Raw genomic sequence first — 16,546 nt, 5'->3', positions numbered from 1 at the left:
CTTTTACTTTTCCAATCAAAGACTTGGAAACTTCTCTCTTCCTGGCCACATATAAAGGGGGTGGGAGGAATCTTTCAAATTGTGCGAATTAAAATTTCAGGATCCAATTCTAACTGTAAATGCAGTGGCTTTAAATATTGAATAGTGAGCCTACCCAGTAACTCAGTTTACATATCAAAGTATTTGGAAATTCCTCCTGTCACAGACATTTCAAGTCCTTCACAATGGAGCTATAGTCTTCAAGACATTATAAGTACCACCTTTCTGACTTTGGAAAAATCAGACCACCTTTCTTGGTAGATCATTCTGGGCAATAAGCCTTAGCATGAAAATTAAAAAGACTGAGTTCATTTTGACCAACAGGCATTTGAACTTTTTTACATTTGAGGAAATCTGGGTACAAACACCCTTTCCTCCTAGATACTTGTCTTTTCAGCTTTCCTTGCTACTGGAATGATCATGGCTTTACAATAAAATAAAATTGAGTTCTGGTGCAGAAATTGCAGTATTGCAAGCTTTACTGTTGAAGACTCTTTGATGGTGGATACATTTTCATTATGAATTTGTGATGTGGTTTTGTGTTTCATCCCTAAAAGCTTGCCCATGAACTTGTCCAAATCTAAAATTTCAATTATCTGATACCTTTATATGAACTCCTTTTCTACTTTTCAGCCAGCATTATCTTTTATTTTCTCAGAGAAGTAAGAGCAACAAAAGCAACAACCAAATAGTCTAGCCAGGCACTGTGCCAAGTGCTATATATGTATTATCTTATAGAATCTTCTCAAGAGACCTATGGGGATAAGGAATTCCAGTTGTAGACTGTGTAAATTCATCCAAGCAGTAAGCAGCAGAAATAAAATTTGAATCTTACACCCATGCTTTTAGTTGTGATATTATTTTTCTTTGGTTCTTACATTACCTGTGCTTATTTAATAAAAGAAGAAACTGAGTCCAGGGACATTACATGAATTGCTTAAAGTCACAGTGGTTTAATTTATTGCTAAATACAGTAGAATGAAGGTCCTATGATTCTCAATCAAGTGAACTCCATGGCACATATAGTTTTCAAAAGTTGTGATGATTTATCTCTGGTTCAGGAGTCTCATAATTCTACATAGTATGTATTATGCCTACTTTCCTGTTGAACATCATCAAACATGACCAGCTTGTCACTCTGCCCCATATCCAAGCCTATTCATAAACTGGAAGGATGCTGCTATTAATAAACCCTCATTAGGTGTCTTTTTCCAGAGTAGTAATTTCAATTCCTCTAATGGTTCTTGGGAAAGTTTTGATTCTAAATCTACAATCATCTTTTTGTTTCTTTTTATTTATTTTTCCTCGCTAAGAGGGAAAACTAAACTGCTTTTCAATGTTTTCTAATCCACTTTGCAATTGACTCCATTTGTATCTCTTCCTGATCCTGTTCTGTTAGATGCTGCCCAATCATCTGTGTGTGGTGGTATCTCCAGCCTTCATGAGCTTGCCAAATTCAGAACAGTAGTTCTGTGGCCAACTCCAGGGGATGGTTCTTAGAGTTGCTATCAATGTATTGAAACATCTCTCTGGATTGTGTCTATTGTGGTTCATGAGTTCCTATTGTATGTTCCCAATTACCGATCTATGAGATTGACTGAAGAGTCTTTATTAGATGTTTTTTTCTGTCACAGTCCACCTATCTTTTAGAGCTCTTATTATAGAAGAGGGTTCAAGACAAGTCAAAGGGGCCTTAAATCTTAAATAAGCTGGACCTTCTTAGATATGATTTTTACTTTTAGTTTTGTTACAGAGTTTTTGTTGTCTGAGGACAACAGGTAATGCTATAGTGAGTCTTCATTTAGTTAATTTAAAAGGTAATTATGTTTTGTGTAGTTTGTTCATTTTCACATATTTTTAAGATCAGTAACTTCATGTTGACAAAGTTAATTTTAATATTGAGAATTTTAGTAAAAATAGTTCATTGAACTTATATACTCTGGAAGTTGGCATTACTCTTGTGAGCTACTTTCTATAATCTTTACAGGGCATATGCAATATGATTGCTAGATATTGTTCTCCTGAAATAGACTATTGAAGTTCTGTTGCCTGGGTAAATAGTCTTAGTTTTATCTTAAGTTATTAGCTGTTTCATTGAAGCAGAATTTATTTTTAATCACTTTGATGCATTTAAAATATAATCTTTTAATAATTTTACATTACCTTTGAGGATTATGTCTTGTTAATTACCCCTTAGGAACCCAGTATCTCAATGCTTGAAGCATTCAAAAGTAAACAGATTTTTAAAAATAGCGTGTGTTTTATAAAGCTTTTTATAATGTAAATTTTTGGCCATTCATAGGGATATTAATTTCAAGAATAGACAAAATTGGAAATCAGAAAACATTTCTGAGTATGTGCATATGTTTTGACACAAGAATAAGCAAAATTCCAGCTCACTTCTAAGGCTTTCTATTTATATTTTTCAACAAAGTTTGCATAATGATGTCTGCAAAGCATATATTTCTAAGGCCGAATGCTGCTATATTATGCACACCTGTGGCTCTGACATGTGCCTGGACACACCGCTACAGTTTACAGAGCCTCTAAAGTGCATTTAAGAAATCACTTGGTGGAAGCTTTTGTGACATGTTCATGCATTTTGGGCTTTTAGAATATGTCATTCATTCAATAGGTCCATCTAGCTTTTTACTTATACATAGTTTGCCTTTTTTTGAATTACTAATATTATAGCAGCTGAAGATCTGGTTAAGCTTTACAAAACTGTACATATGTGCATAAAATATAATATAACAAGAAATATTTAGTTTGGATAATTGGTCTTGATCCTTTCCTAGTTTCAATACATGCTAGAGGTAATCTCATCCAATATATATGCAGTTTGGCATGTAAGGAATTTCATTTTTCTCTTTATCACACCTTCGAAGTTTAATTTTTCAAAAGCTGAGAGACTTGGCAAGGTATTCAATATTTCCTGACTTTAATTTTTTTCATCTATTAAAAAAGTGGGGTTTACTAGGTGATTGTAATAGTCCTGGGGTGGGGGTGGTATTAAGATACTCATGAAAGAAAGACTGACATAGACACTATACTTAAAAGGAGAAAAACATTCCCAGCGAGTTTTGTGAGTTAGTGAATAGGAGGAACTTTACAGGTAATGCCAAAATTTAAAAATTAGTGTATATCCAGTTGCATATCCATATTTACTTGACACCTATTAATTATTTCATGAATTTCTTTGCATTGATTCAAGATTTTAATATATGTAAATGAATACATACATATATATTCATTTTTATATCAGTGACTTCATGTTGGCACAATATATTTTTAGAATGGGAATTTTTAGTAAGAATATATATACATTCTTCACATATATTTATATTTCCTATGAGTTAACTAGCAGTGTCATTTCTCACAAGTGGAAGGTATTTATAAAAACAGAAATGAAACAGGAAAATCATGATAAATTTTTAGATAGATATTGTCAACTATAAGCTTTGATCTCTTGTCCTGCTCTTTGTTTAAAAAAGATTAGCAGGAGTGGACTATGGTTTAGACATACCTCCAACAGCTAACTTTTTTCCTCAGAAAGCCTGAAAGAGAGCTGGAAATGGAATGATTCTCTCACTGTTATTTAATGCTACTGCAGGGTACCATTTAACACTGTGTCAGTTCCCTGCTCAGCACTTCTCAATGTTGTAAAGACTCACAAACAGCTGCTAAGGTCCTAGACAAATTCATGATTACAGCTCATGATTGCACTAATTTCTTCTTTATTTAGTTATGTTTAATAGTTTTCTTGCCATCTCATATGTATTAAGTACTAAAAATAAAGAGTCACTTATTTTGGTTGTTGATGAGTATTAACAAATAGCATTTAAAAAAAATTCCTAAAGTTGCCTGCAAAAAGAATCCAAAGTCCAAAAAACCAGTTCATGCTTCTATCCATTTGGGTCACGAAGTTCACACAATTTTTAAGCTGCTAAAATAGAAAGTTGTTGTGCTTCTAGTTTAAAGAGATGCAACATAATGTATAGTTTGCAAAGATTTTGAATTTCCTATTGTAGATCTCACATGTCAACTCTTGTATTGGGCTATTTCATTGGTATTTGAAAATAGCTTCTGGAACACATCTTCATCTCTTGGAATAAGGTTCCTGCAAAATGGTGAGCACATGCACTCTCCATAGATTCACAGACTGCTCCTTCATTTGGAGTCTTCCACACCACACTATGGCATCTCTGGCTAGTAGTAGCAAGGCTTCTTAGCTTTAAAATAAAATTGGCTTGTAGGTGGCTGGGGTGATAAGCTCATTATGTGCCTGTGATGATCTTCTGGTCCTATCTTATTCTCATGCTTACTGCTACCTATTTAAAGAATCAACATCCATGCACTTGATGAATGACCTTGGATAGCAGGGATGTGAGCAGGTGGTGAGAACAAGCAACAGGAGAAAAAGGACCAAGAAGCTATATTTTTCCATGAAGTCAAATTCCTATTTTGATCCCTAGGATTTTGTGTAGTGGTTGGAAAAGAATGTCAATGTCACTGTTTTCCATCTGCTTCTCTCCAAGCCAGTCTAGATGAAGCCAGTCAGTAACTATGGGGTCCTAGAGTTGTTTATTGTTTTTAATTATATTATTTATAGTATGTTGCAGAATTGACACATTACTGTTATTTAATGTCTTTCTTTTTATATTTTTTGAGTTAAAGTGTTTTTATCTGATCTATGTGTGGCTATTCCCATTCTCTTTGCTTTCCATTTGCATGAAATATATTTTTCCATCCCTTCACTTTCAGTTTCTGTGTTTTCTTGCTGGTGAAGTGAGTCTCTTGTAAGCAACATATAGTTAGGTAATTTTTTTTATTCATTCCTCTATTCTATGTCTTTTAACTGGAAAACTTAATCCATTTATACTCATAGTAAATATTAATGAGTGAAGACCTGCTACCACCATTTTGTTAATTGTTTTCCTGTTGTTTTATACATTTCTTATTCCTTTTTTCCTCTTACTATCTTGTACTTAAGAGATTATCTTTAGTGGTATATTTTGATTTCATAGTTTTCTTTTATTGTATCTGTTAAAAGGTTTTTACACTTTGGTTACCATGATGAGGCTTACAGAAAAAATTCTCGTAGTATAATGGGTTATATTTTTAACTGGCAACTTAATTTGATTATATTAAAAAACCCTTTATATTGCTTAGCTCCTTCATTTTGAATTTTTGATGTCATAATTTACATGTTTTTATATTACATATTCCTTAGCACTAAAGAATAAATGTATTACAGTCCATGATTACAGTATTAGAGAATTTGAAACTTGGCTAGATTCTTACTTTTCACCAGTGAGTTTTATGCCTTCACATGTTTTCATGGTCCTTTCTTTTGTCTTGAAAAACTCCCTTAGCTTTTATTCTAGGCCTGGTGGTGATGAATTCCCTCCACTTTTGTTTGTACGAGAAAATCTTTATGTTCCTTATTTCTGAAGGATAGCTTTGCTGGATACAGTGCTGCTGGCTGGCACTGTTTCTTTTTTCCTTCAGAACTCTGGATGTGTTATCTCCCCCTCCTGGCCTGTACAGACTCTGCTGAGCAGTCTGCTGTGGGTCCCACAGCCACTGTCCTACATTTTCATTAGAGAAAGATCAGAAAATAAAGAAGGGCATCAAAAAGAAAAAAAACATACTTAATCAAAGATTGCATTTTTTATTTTCCAATTTTTAAAACTGTGGGTGAATAATTTCTTAAACATTATTTGTAAATTTATATGTGGCAATAAGATTTTAATTAAGTATTGAAATATAAAGACTACATTTTTGAAAATTCTTTGAAATAATAGTTTTATGGGACTAGAAATATAGAAATATAGAGGTGATCATACTAAATTGGCTATTAATATTTTCTTGAACATTTAAGATGGGTTCAATTTTAAAAAATGATAAATTCCACTATGATGAGCATCCTATGTGTAAATTCCTGTCCTCATTTTGAAGTCTTTTACAGAAAAGTACCTTTACATTATGTGGTACTTTTACTATATTGCTCATTTGAGGTGACCTTACTTTTTCATTTTTTATTTTTAATAAATTCACTTTAAACTCATACTTTATATGAACTTTAGGTCAGGAAAACATTTTATACTTTGTAATCCCAAAATTCTTGCACTAACATATCGTTTTCAATAATAAAGACTAAGGAATCATAACAGAAAAATAAAACCTTTGATATTTATCCAGAACAACTATTGATTTATAAAAGCAACAGGACCATGATAGCTCATAAACACTGATTGATATATAGTGATTTCTGGAAAATAGATTATCAATGGGAACACTAAATAAATAATGCTAGTACATGCTATTATTTTAGGTAATTTAGAAATAATATGTGGTAGCTATCCTGCATCCACTTTAAAAAAAAGCATTCAGACTACTTGAGGGTTGTCTTTATTAAATATATATTTAGTTTTAGTTGTAGTTGAATTAAAATTGATGTAAACTGACCCAACATTAGATGGAAAGATTTCTGAATGTGTTCATCTATGAGAATGTATTTTCCTAGTTCTAAAGAATTTTCTAAGGAAAAGGAGGAAGCATCCCACGTTACAGGTTTTATGATGCACATCATTAATGCATTCTTAAGAAAAGGATCACCATAATATAATTTTTTCCTTGACTCACAAAGAAACATTTGCTAGCTTTAGAAAGTCTGGGAAGTATAGTTAGGAGTGAAAAGGCAGGGAAAAACTCACATAAATAGTACCATTACCCCGAGATGAAGATTGTTTACTTGTTAACGTTGTAGTGTAATTCTCAAATATTTTTCCAGGGCTTACTGTAACTGTGAAGCTTAAAGTCTAACTTGTCAACATTATACAATTTTTATCAATAATATTTATTGAATGCCTGCTATATTCAGGTACTGCATTGAGCCCCTTTTATTCTCAAAAGTACGTTGATGAAATTTTCAGCCATCAATATCTGAAGATATCTAATTATCAAAAGGGTATCACATAGCACGTTTTTAAACTCTCCCAAGCATGTGTTGTTGCATCAGTTGCTTTATAAAAGAACAGGTCATGTTATTAAGTAACTTGCAAAATTCTATTCTTGATAGCTGTATTTGTCCTACTTAGTGATGGGACCACAAAAACCACCCTCTGCCTTTTGAATTCTTTTTTTTTTTTTATAAAATTTCAACATTTAATATTCAAAACTGCAAGGTACAGCAAAACCAAATCCTTCAATCTGTATCTTAGCAAACACCATAACTTTCTAAACTGTCATCTTCTGGGTGTTGTCCTTGTATTGTATCAAGATATCTATTATCATTTTGTAGATATTTAAAAAAAGAAAACTCAATGTTGCCCTTTTTGCTTTTTTGATAATTATATTAATCTTTTCCATAATCCAGAGTAGGAGGACAAGAAGAGTAAAGGATTTTCCCTAAGTTGCAGGGCTTGAAGCTATATTTTGACACAAGCTTGGTCTACTCTTTCAATTAGAGTCCAGTTTGGGGGAAATAACTAGATTCAAAAAATACTGGAATCATAATCATGCCTAATAGAATGGGATAAGACCTATCTGATAGGTTGGGAAATGAAGGCCTAAAGCAGTTAAGACATTTATTCAAGATCACAGAACTTTTATGTGGTAGGGATCAAGTAAGATTATAGGTCTTGTGCTTTGAAATATTGAGTAATCCTCCAAATTTTGCAGCCAAAATCAGAATGGATCTGCCATTTTATTCACAACTATTTAAGCATCTGTGTACTTACATTCTGATTGGAGTTTTTAGGCCTAAATAACTACTTTTTGGAATTTTTAGGCTCCTATGTTCCTGGAGAGTTTTGAACCAATAGTAATTCTGCTAACAAATATTGTTTAAAGTGAGTCATCTTACAAAGTTTAGTCTCCAACAAAAATTTTTCTGTATCCCTTGGTATGCTAATCTCTAACATGACAGTTTTAAAGATCATATTATAACTACCTTTAGTATTCTAGATCTGACCAGAAATTTTGGCCAATAGCAAAGGAATCCTAGCTTATAAATTCTAGAAGTTACTTAACCTCTTTAGGACTATTTTTCTCATCAGGAAAGTGAGGATGATCATAGACACTATCTGCCAATGCTTCAGTAAAAATTAAGTGAATTAATTTATGCAAAGCTGTTACAATGTAGTACCCAATAATTTTTTTATTATTTTGTTGTTGTTATTCAAATCCTCATTTTAAACTGTTTTTTAAAAAATATTATTGACTGTATAAGATCAAAATAGTATACAGATTGGCTATATGTGAGAATTTCATATAAAACATTTAAAATCATGACATTGCTTTTTCTTCTACTATAAATGTTCTTAAATCATACCACTAGGATAATAGAATAAGATGTTATGGTGGAATAAACTATCTTCATTGCTATTTGAGTCTTTCTTTTTTTGAAGAAAAATTATTCACACTCTTTTTTTTTTATTAAGTTTATTGGTACATTTTAGGTGTAAAATATGGTTACATTCCTCGTTCGGATCTTGTACCTTTACATAGTGTATCTTAGTTCTTATTTTTTCCCCACTTCCCTGCCCTCCCTTCAACCCCTCCACCCTTCCCTGTTTACAGAGACTTTGTTTCCATTTTTTCCTTTTCTCATTTTTTTTCTTTTCCCTTCTTTCCTTTCCCTACCCTTACCACTTCCCCTACTCCTTTAGACCTTTACTTCTATTTCACGTTATCAATTATACCATTTGAACCTTATTTACACTTTTAGTTTTTCACACCAGAGAAACTATTCGGTATTTACACACATGTCCTATTTATTTCACTTAAGAGTATGGACTCAATATGCATCCATTTAGCTATAAATGTCTCTAGCTTCTCTTTCCTTATGGCTGAGTAGTACTCCATTTCATAAAAAACCCCACATCTTCTTTATCCAGTTTCCAGTTGATGGGCACTTGGGCTGTTTCCAAGCTTTCCCTATTACAAACTGTGCTGCTATAAAAATGGGTGAGCATATATCACTGTGGTATGATTCTTTTAATTCTTTTGGAAAGATACCCAGCAGAGGGATAGCTGGGTCAAATGGGACCTCTAATTCTAGTTTTTCGAGGTATCTCCATATTGATTTCCACAGTGGTTGCACGAGTTTGCACTCCCACCAACAGTGGAGAAGGGTTCCTTTCTCCTCACAGCCCCACCAACATTTGTTATTGTTTGATTTCTTGATAGCAGCCATTCTTTCTGGGGTGAGGTGGAATCTCAGTGTTGTTTTCATCTACATCTCTCAAATGGCCAGTGATGTTGAACATTTTTTCATATATTTATTTGCTGCTTTTACTTGTTTGTCTGAGAAATATCTGTTCATTTCAGATGCCAATGTTTGAATCAGGTATTTATATTTGGGGGGGGTCTGATTTTTTTGAGTTCTTTATATATTCTAGATAGTAGACCTTTGTCTGACGGACAGCTAGTACATTTTTTTCCCCACATTGTAGGTTGTCTCTTTGCTCTTTTGGTGGCTTCTCTTGCAATGCAGAAGCTTTTTAATGAGATGACATCCCAGTTATTGATTCTTTGTGCTAGTTCCCGTGCTACTGAGGATTTGTTCATAAAATCTTTTCCCATGCCAATGTCTTCACGAGTTCTACCTAATTTATCTTCCAGTAAGTTTAGTATTTCTGTTTTAATATTTAGATCTTTAATTTCCTTTATTTTACTTTACTGCTTGGTGAAAGATAGGGGTCTAGTTTTAATCTTTGGCAGGTTGAAATCCAGTTTTTCCAACCTCATTTATTAAAGAGGCTATCTTTCCTCCAGTGAGGATGGTTGGCTCCTTTGTCAAAGATGAGGTAGCTGAGTATGTCTGGAGTTGTTTCTGCATCTTCTAATCTATCCCACTCGTCCTCGGGCCTATTTCTTTGCCAGTACCATGCTGTTTTTACCACAGTAGCTTTGTAGTATAGTTTCAAGTTGGGGATTGTGATACTCCCTGTCATGTCTCTGTTGCCTAGAATTGTTTTTGCTATTCTAGGTCTCTTCTGTTTCCAAATGAATTTTTGGATTGCTTTCTCTAGTTCTGTGAAATATACTACTGGGATTTCAATCTAGATTGCATTGAATCTATATAGCAATTTTGGAAGTACGGCCATTTTCACTATATTGGTTCTTTCTACCCAGGAGCAAGGGATATCTTTCCATTTTCTTATATCTTGTTTGATCTTAAAAAAAAAATACTGTAGTTTTCAGTGTAGAGGTTTTTGTCTCCTTCGTTAGATTGATTCCTAGATATTTCCCTTTTTTGGATGCTATTGTGAAAAGAATTGTTTCCTTAATTTCTCTCTCAGTGAGTCTGTTATTTGTGTACAAGAAGGCTATTAAATTTTGAGTGTTGACCTTTTATCCAGCTACTCTACTGAACCTGTCATTTAAGTCTAGAAGTCTTTTGGCAGAATTTTTTGGGTCTTCTATGTAGAGTATCATATCGTCAGCAAATAGTGACAGTTTAACTTCTTTCTTTCCTTTCTTTATTCCCTTTATTTCTTTCTCTTGTCTAATAGCTATGGCTAATGTTTCCAAAAGTATATTGAACAGGACTGGTGATATTGGACCACACATTTTTAATATTGCTGTAAAAATCATGTGTCACAATTCTGTCCTAATGAACTTTTTAAAAGACCACTTTTATATAAATTTTATATAACATTTTATTTGTAACATGACTTTGAGATGAACTTTGACTCTTTAGGTTTTTGGTTTAGATTCTAAAGGACTTAGGAGGACAAGGAGTTAGAAAGAAACTGCTTTTGCATTCTTACCTCTCTCACAACATCCCAGTTTAGAAAAGCTACAATTGGAGAGTTTGAGAGAAGTTTTTGGAACTTACACAAAGATATGTGAGGATAACTGCCATTTCATTGAGCACTAGTTCTCCTCAAGTGAAAAGAGGTGCATTTGATTTTGCCTAAAGCAGGGGAAAAGGATTGTGAATATAGCACTTAGGGTGATAGACATGTACTTCTCTCTGCCTTTGTGTCTGAGGAAAACACTAGGCTGGTGAGTCTCTCTTTTTTCTTGAAGCAACTAAAGGTGAGTGATAGGATAGATAACCTGCTGCTTTGATGTTGGTGAGGGAGGCTGGTTGCTTTGTGTCACCTCTAACTTCCAGATTTGTACTGGGTCAAAAATTTATGTGTGTACAGCAAGCCAGATTTTGGCTACATGTAGGAATCATTTGTTAAATTCCATGCTCTCCAAGAGGGCTGCCTAGTGTCAAAAAAGAGCCTGAAGAGGAAGTGGAGGCCAGGAAATGTACAGCCAGGTGAGATACTCTGGTAGTGGAATTAAGGATATCTCTGATAGTCCTACAAAGCTCTCATCTGTTAGGCCCAGGGGCCTCAGTGCCAGAATGAGTCAAGTGAAACCATTTTTCCCCTCTCCTTTGCTCTTATTCCTCCTTCTGCTTCAACTCTGAGTCAGATGTTATAGTAAGCAAACTGGTATAGGAAGTGTTAAACCATAAATCAGAAGAATAGGAATCACCTGCACTCTTACATAATGAGAAAGACAAATAATGTTGTCTTTATTGTTATACTAGATTAGACATATTCATTTTTCAGTGAAGATTTTTCATTTTTACTTGAAAGTTACCAAAAAAGTCATGAACTTTGACCTGAATTTCATCTAGGAGAAAAGGAAGAATCAGTTTCCAGTGTTAAATTAAATGGACAGTTTATATTGTTATAGAATTATTTCCTGTAAGTTATACTTATTGAATATAATGATTATAGTTTAATTAATAATTTTCTCACTTTTATATGCTTATATTTGTGATAGTAGAGTAATATAAATGCTGGTTTGGGCAGGTTCATACTTATTTCCATTATATTTTGTGTCATTAGAGAAGGGGAAAGATCTTTATATATAAAGATTGACCTCTGGCTTTTAAAGAAGTTGAAATGCTTTATAGTACCACTGCCTTTTTGTAAATGTTTCAGACACCAAGAAGTTAAAAATCAAAACAAAATAAAACAAAACAAAAAGCCCAAGAGATTGGAAACACTTTGATTTTATAAAATTTATGGAAATGTTAATTACAAAAGAATGAAAATCCTTTTTTCAACTAACTGTATATAAAGAGGTATTAAAATTATATGAAATATATTGGTTTTGTAGACTATAAACTCTATAGAATTTTCTATATATAAACACATACTCCTTTAGTGCAGTGAAAAGATGCACAAACATTTAAATCATTTATTTTGAAGAAGATTAACTTTAGAACTAAAAGCATTTAAAGTTTATTAATGATTCTAAAGTAATTTAACTTTTATTAAGTAGCATAAATATATCAGTTTCATCTTGATTTAACGAAGTTCATCATGAAAATAGAACTTTTTGAAATCTTAAAATAGTCTAAACAATGCTCTTCGTTAGGATGAAAACTATAAATAACTTTGATTATCATATTATGTATAACAAAGCATGTCACACTTCATAGAACTAGAATTTAGTACTTTTTGCGACAATCTGACAAAGGGACACCTAATGAAAAGACATGATTGTATATTTTATTGCTAATCACAGGTGCTATTTGTATTTATAATAGTACCTGGATTTAGTTACGTTGAAAAAGTATGTGGGTGAAAGAAAATAGCTGAGGAATTACAATATTTCGTCTTACTGTAGCTAGAGCAACTTTAATCAAAATGCTAGTTTAATGCAATATAAGCTTTCTAAAGGAAGTTATCATAATTATAGTAATACTATACAGGTAATTTTTAACAACCAAGGTCTATAAATAGCTTTAAAATAGCAACTTTTTCTTTTTTCCTTTTCAAAAGTGGAAATATGGACAGAGGTGAGTATTACATATCCTGGACTGGATGGGTAGACATTCTAAAAAAAACCAGAAAAACAGAAAAAGGTAGAATGACAAAATGTTCAGTTTTAGGGACTTGCAGGTAGAAGTCCTCCTACATCTCAGTAATTTCTCTGGAAACCAAAGCTAGTTTCTGAGTAGTTTACTCTTGCTATTCCCTCAAATACTAGCTTAGTTTTACTTCATGGAACACCGGAAATTCCAGTTGCCTTTTATATTCCAAAATGTGCTTTAAAAACTGAGATAGTGTCTATGACTGTGGATGTGGATTATGATTTCAAATGTCAAGTTAAGTTGACTGGATAACCCAGAATAGAATGAATGTGATCTATAAAATGGAAATGATATAGTTTTCTTCTGTTTTGGAAAAGGACAGCCAGATCATTCAAGTTTTACATCTGAGAGCCACTAATATCCCCACCACCGTGAATTTGGTGGTGAGTCTCACCAGCTGTCACAAGATGTTCCTACCTGGACCAGGCTATATCCTGTGCGCTGGACCAGTGCGCGGAGGGCTGCTTCCTTCTGGGTGCCGCTCAATCCATCCCCGGATTTGTGATTTGATTCCATTGATAGTGATTATCAGCAAAAAATCAGGGTAATTAGGGTTGCTCACTGAAACCAAGTTTAAGACAAATTAAGTAAATTATGGTTGTCTAGTCCAAACTTGTCCTTTTCATGAAGGACATCTGTAGGAAACATTCTATATAAATGAGTCATTAAATTTAGAGCAACTAATAGCCACACCCAAACAAAAATAGTTTAAAGTACTCAGTGAAAATGTTTTTTTAAATGTTCAATTTGGTTGAAATTTAAAAGTCAAAACAAAATAACACCCATTCTTCAATTAAAATGCAGATCAGTAATTCTCACTACCTTACTTTAAGATGTCACCAACTGCTCAAAAACAAATTAATTCACATCAGTTAAAATGATATGAGATATGAGGTATGGTTCTTACAGATGTGGAGAAAAGACACTGTCACTAAATGAAATAAACTAAGTTAAGGCATCAAAATTCTGAGATTGAGCTTCATTTATCTAGCCTGTGTGTTACCTAAGAGACATCCTTATTCTCCAATCACACATTTCTAGGACACATTGTGCTGGTGACAGATATACAGGTGTCATTACACAAACATGATGTAATAACATGATGTGGATTTTAACAAAACAAGATGCTTCTGATCATGCACCACATGCTTCACCCAGTTGAGTCCCTGAAACCTTTTGTGACATCTAGGAAAAGATGGACATTTACATAGGTCCCTGTTGTGTATGTAGTTATGAATATATAAGCTCAGCATTTTGTTGTCTCTACTTTCTGTTTTGGCAACATGATTTGAACCCCTTTTCAAATGTAATGGTTGCTCAGACCCACAAGTTTGCAGCACAGGGACAATGGCCATTCTGAAGATTCTGGGTTGTGGTGGCCTGGCCCTGAGGTGCCCATGTCCAAAGGGGTGAATGGATGTGCTCCTGCTGGGCTAGATGTGAGTGACTCAGTGAGGTTTTAGCCAGATTTTTACTCTGCCTAATGTGCTGGGCCACCCAAGACAGAGGAAATGTGTTTACAGTGATTCAAGCCAATTTTAACTTTAATGTATTTGGCTACAAATTATTTTGAAAATTTTCTATTTAGTGCATTGAGATTTTTCTATACTGATTTCTGTTGTGATTTAAAGAATCAACAAATAAGCCATTAACAATATTGGGAACTGATTCAAAAATCAAGTGACAGAGAAAAAGTGAAGCTGAAGTGGTCATTTCAGGAAAAATGTACCTTCAAGGTATAGCATTACAAAATTACTATTACTTAAGTAATATAATAGCAATAAAGTGTTATTTTTAGTAATATTATTAGGACCATTAATAGTAGAAACCATACTATTATTAGTAGCAATAGCAATAAGTATTCTATTACTAAGTAATAGGAAAAAAAGGCCTCCAGACTAATTTTGAAAACTATCATTTAGAATGTAATACTTTCAATGTAATGTAGAAAACCAAAGGGAAAAAATCAATTCTAGAAGGAGAATATTCATTATTTATAGGGATAAAATAGTGTCATCCTGTTCATATAACCATGACCTATTTTACCTGCAGCTTTTCTGATGGCTCTTTCTTATTCTAGACCCAGATCAGTTCAGTTTGCATTCATTAATTTTTTTTTGAGACAGAGTCTCACTCTGTAGTTTCAGCTGGCCTTGAGCTATGTAGCCCAGGTTGGCTTCAAACTCACAGCAATCCTCCTGCCTCAGCCTCCCAAGTGCTGGAATTACAGGCGCATACCCAGCTTCATTCATTTTTTTAAGAAGTATTTACTTAGTGCTTTCTGTATGCCAGCCCCATCTACTACCCAGCTTTAGGGCATATGTTTTACAGGCAGTCTGTTAATTCAGTTAATGTATTAGCTTTAGTGTTTATACTTTGCAATAGTGATTTTTAAAGAAATCTTGATTTTGTATTATGTTAGAAAAAATTAAAATTTCTGACAGAGGTGATTTGATATACATGTGGCAATTTAGGTTAGGACAAGTAGCTTTACTGATGCATTTAGAGTGTAAATACTGTTCCTATGAATACTATCATGAAGAGTCCATTGAGATCTACACTCAGTTTATGATCCCAAACTTCTGGCAAATGTAGTTGAAGAAATATCTGTAGGACAAGGTAAATCCTCTTAAAACAGATAAATAAAACTACAAAATTCATTTTTTGAGGATTTACAAAAAAAAAAACTAGCTTTAAGACAAAATCTAACTCTTGTACTTTTCCCAAGTTACTAAAATTGTTTTTTCATCAGGACATTCTCAAACTCTCCCATTGTGCCAGCTTTAACCCACAAAAGCAGGGACACTGTGGAAGTTTTAATGGGGTTACTTCGAAGGCAAAGTCTATAGTCTTTTGGACAAATGGCAGATTTGCTGAATTTCATCTTTGCTATCAAAAAGATAACAGTTCATGGTGACCTAATGAGTTTGCTTTTGCAAAACCTACCTTTAGTTTTCATTAATAATTAGTAAAAGTGATTAAAGGTATTTTGACATTAGAAAGGTCTTTGGACCTCACAGGAGTTCATTCAAAAGTTATTGAAAAGATTTGTATAGCTTCTGAATTTAGCCTCAAGTCATTGGAAATTAGGACAGGAAATTCAATGTCTGCTGCAACAGAGACTTAAGGGGCTGGATTGTAGCTCCGTGGAGAAGCACTTGCATAGCAAGTGAGGGTCCCTATATTTAAGACGCAGCACTACAAACGACAATAACAAAAGCCCTAAACATAACAGACAGCTGATCTTGAATTTTTATTTATGCAAAGCAACACTCTCTCCTAATGTTGACCTAATTTAAGGGGTTATCTTGAATCCCAGATAAATAATGTTTAGCAAGTTAAACTTCTGCTGAAAAGCTTGATCAATTTGAAATAATGTTTTTGCAGTACATTTTCTAATTTAACATGTTGTAAATTCTATGGATATGAGCATTTTGAAAGAATAGTCCCCAGTGTAATTTATTGAAGCACAGCGTTCAAAACTATACATAGCCAGCGTTGAGACTTTTGGAATTAGATGAAAGTATTCTTGAGTATTTATCACTTATTAATTAAAGGTATTGATCATCTATCTTCCAAGAATTTTCAAGACACTGAGGATGTGATAAA

General features: G+C 33.4%; 1 protein-coding gene across 3 annotated transcripts in view; it reads right to left on the bottom strand.

The window, feature by feature from the left end:
* The window catches only part of A1cf (APOBEC1 complementation factor), a 104,469-nt gene that overhangs the window by 56,409 nt on the left and 31,514 nt on the right, over positions 1-16,546 (bottom strand). For 2 of the 3 annotated variants that reach the window (XM_004858325.4, XM_004858326.4), the window contains exon 2: positions 13,355-13,498. The exons of the other annotated variant lie outside the window; for it this stretch is intronic. In XM_004858325.4, coding sequence (XP_004858382.1) covers positions 13,355-13,453 — 99 coding nt within the window. In that variant the 5' untranslated portion in view covers positions 13,454-13,498. The remainder of the gene's footprint in view (positions 1-13,354; positions 13,499-16,546) is intronic. 3 annotated transcript variants of the gene reach the window in all.

This window comes from Heterocephalus glaber, unplaced genomic scaffold (genome assembly GCF_053883595.1).
Source record: "Heterocephalus glaber isolate CG9 unplaced genomic scaffold, H.glaber_assembly_v1.0 deba00001497, whole genome shotgun sequence".
Taxonomy (NCBI): domain Eukaryota; kingdom Metazoa; phylum Chordata; class Mammalia; order Rodentia; family Bathyergidae; genus Heterocephalus; species Heterocephalus glaber.
The sequence above is the reverse complement of the archived record's forward strand: the minus strand, read 5'-3'. Positions and strand labels throughout refer to the sequence as shown.